The sequence below is a fragment of the Sphaeroforma arctica genome (assembly GCF_001186125.1).
Source record: "Sphaeroforma arctica JP610 unplaced genomic scaffold supercont1.849, whole genome shotgun sequence".
Classification (NCBI taxonomy): Eukaryota; class Ichthyosporea; order Ichthyophonida; genus Sphaeroforma; species Sphaeroforma arctica.
The window spans coordinates 9,073-12,108 of NW_014039709.1; the positions used below are offsets into that span (position 1 = coordinate 9,073).

General features: G+C 41.5%; 1 protein-coding gene across 1 annotated transcript in view; it reads right to left on the reverse strand.

Moving 5' to 3' along the window:
- Positions 1-2,986, reverse strand: part of SARC_08905 (hypothetical protein) — a gene marked incomplete at both ends in the record, with an annotated part of 6,232 nt that extends 3,246 nt beyond the window's left edge. Inside the window, 4 exons of the mRNA XM_014297095.1 lie at positions 547-988; positions 1,516-1,664; positions 2,498-2,595; positions 2,958-2,986. Of these exons, the coding sequence (XP_014152570.1) occupies positions 547-988; positions 1,516-1,664; positions 2,498-2,595; positions 2,958-2,986 (718 nt within the window). The remainder of the gene's footprint in view (positions 1-546; positions 989-1,515; positions 1,665-2,497; positions 2,596-2,957) is intronic.
- Positions 2,987-3,036: the final 50 nt, after the last annotated feature.

Here is a 3,036-nt window from a genome sequence, read left to right on the forward strand (position 1 = left end):
AATAATTGATAATATAGGTATAGATATAAATATAGATACATAAACATAAATATATATATATATATATGTACACACACACATATACACATATATATACATACATACATATATACATACATATATATATAAATATACATGTATACATATACATATATAGATATATATATATATATGCATATACAAACATACATACATACATACATATATATGTATATATACATATGCATATACATATACATATATATAATGCAAAAAATGTTTGAAATTCAGTGGCAGGTGCTGGTCTGGCTCCATTGCAAGGCGAGAATTTGGGACCACACATGAATTGCAACGATAACTTGCGTGCGCAGTCGCGTGCGATCACATACACATACACATGCAGATACAGATACAGAAACAGATACAGATACAGATACAGGTACAGATACAGATACAGATATAGATACAGATACAGATACAGATACAGAATCAGATACAGAAACAGAAACAGAAACAGATACAGATACAGATACACTCAACACATCCTATATACTACTATAAACTTACCCGTTCCATCGTTGACGCAGAGTCCGTTGTTCAAGCAAGGATTGGCCGCACATGCATTCAAGCCCACAATAGTACCGCACATAGCACCCGCATATCCTTCCTCACACGCACACGTGTACGCATCTACGGGCAGGTCTGTTGTATTGGTCGCAAGCGTGCACACGCCTCCGTTCAGACACGGATTGGGTGTGCAAGGCGAAGGGACCGAGCTCCCATCATCCGTCACTGTGGCTGTATTCGTATCCGTAGCCGTTGCTGCGCTGCTGCTTAAATCCGACATTTTCGTGGACAATACTGGAGACACCGTGGCCGATGGGGTGGCAGATGGGGATGGCTGAATATCGACCACACACTTGATGGTGACAGTGTCATTGACCGCCATTTCAGTCAGTGACCCTCCAATGAATGAAGCCATTTGCAGGCCCTGGGTGGTGTTTGAGCACTGATAAAGACATACACAAAATATGAGTCGATCTGATTTGTTTTAGGGTATACGATATGATAGGTGAATAATACAGATATAGATAACCTTGAGTGTACATCACTTCTTACATATACGGTCCGGATAGAAGAACGTAAAGAGCTCTAAGAGGTACAATTGCATGAACACCAAGGGACCACTGAAAACTGTAGTCATGACAATCTGGCGTCGAAGACACTTGCACACTTGCATGTTTATGTGCATACGCCTCATGAAACGGTGTACAATTTGACAGAATCGATGAAGTGTAGGTATATGAATACATAAGGCACCTGGATCACACAAACTGTGCATATGAACTTTATCATTGCCCCGACCCAACTGTTTGTCACAGCACTATGGCCCTCACAAGACCTGCAATATGCGTCCGTGAATTGATGTACTTGTGCAATTTCCATAGGAAGGATTGATCACACACACACACACACATACATACATACATACATACATACATACATACATACATATATATATATTCATTTACACACCTCGCTATACAGGGTTTTCGACTCTGAGTCGTACAAATGCTCGGAATTGGGATTTTGCCACAGCACAAAATCATCAGTCGGGTTTCTGGGCACACAAAACAACTTGGCCGTGAGAGAGGTCTCAGGCGCCTCCACAGTCAGTGAACACCCTGAAAAAAAACAGAAAAACAAAAGTAGAACAACCTAAATTTGGATCACATGCGAAGTTTAAAATAGTGACATCTGTAACCATTGAGGCGGAGAATATCACACTAACTTTGTTATTGAAGCCGTATCTGGCTCATCGCTGAAACACGCTGTAAGCACACATCCTAACAACATTCATGCCTGCTTGGAAATTGCATGAAAATAGTCTCACAACCCTAAACCCTTCAACGCTATCCTCCCGCACAACATGATGTATCTCACGCTATGCGCACACATATCTTGACAGCCCACTCACTCACCCGAAAACACTGCAAGAGCAGTGAACGCATTACTCTGAACACTCAGGGTGACTTTACAACTGATGGCGAATTGATACGCGAAAATAAGGTTCGAGTTCCACTGCTACATTGACACATTGTATCCGTACACATCACAAAAACACATTCAGATGACAACACGCTACACCCACGCATACCACAACACATGCAACGGTGCCCTCCCGCTAATCACAACACATACAACGTTTTCCTCCTACATATCGCATCAAATATAACGTTTTCTTCCCGCATATCACAACACATGCAACGTTTCCCGCCCGCATATCACAACACATACAACATTTTCCTCCCGCACATCACAACACACACAACGTTTTCCTCCCGCATATCACAACACATAAAACGTATTCCTCCCGCATATCACAACACATACAACGTTTTCCTCCCGCATATCACAATACACACAACGTTTTCCTCCTACATATTGCAACACATGCAACCATTTTCACATAACCCAACACTAGAACGTTTCCCTCCCACATATCATGCCAACTCACCCTCTTCCTCAAATACAGCGTAGAAGTAGTTTTGTTCACTCGCCGTGTACTGAAAAGCAACGCCCGAGGCGTATCCGATGCTATTCTGATGCCACCCACTGGGAACAGAAAACGAATACAAAACAACTCCATTGATTAGTTCATGTACAGACCGAGCGATGATTAGATTATAAGTCGAGTTAGGGTGGATACTACATCATTCTTTCGTAGTCTATTTCTAGAATGGATATATATATTCAGAATGGGGATCAAACATATACGACATCACACACCTGTATTGCCAGGCATGATTAGAATGGTGGCATTGAAATGTAGAAGAAGGAATAAGAGTCTATTTTAGAATGGAAATTAAGCAATGAAATTCAAGAACAAATCGATTTCAAAGTATCACTTCACCTGCTGTCGACCTCTCACATAAGACAGGTGTACCCAGCATATAAACAACTACACCACGTGATACCTCTGACGGCTTGAAAGGGTCTGCACCATTGACCACCTATTGTTATGACTCCAAACATTATCTCCCGTATAACCCATGC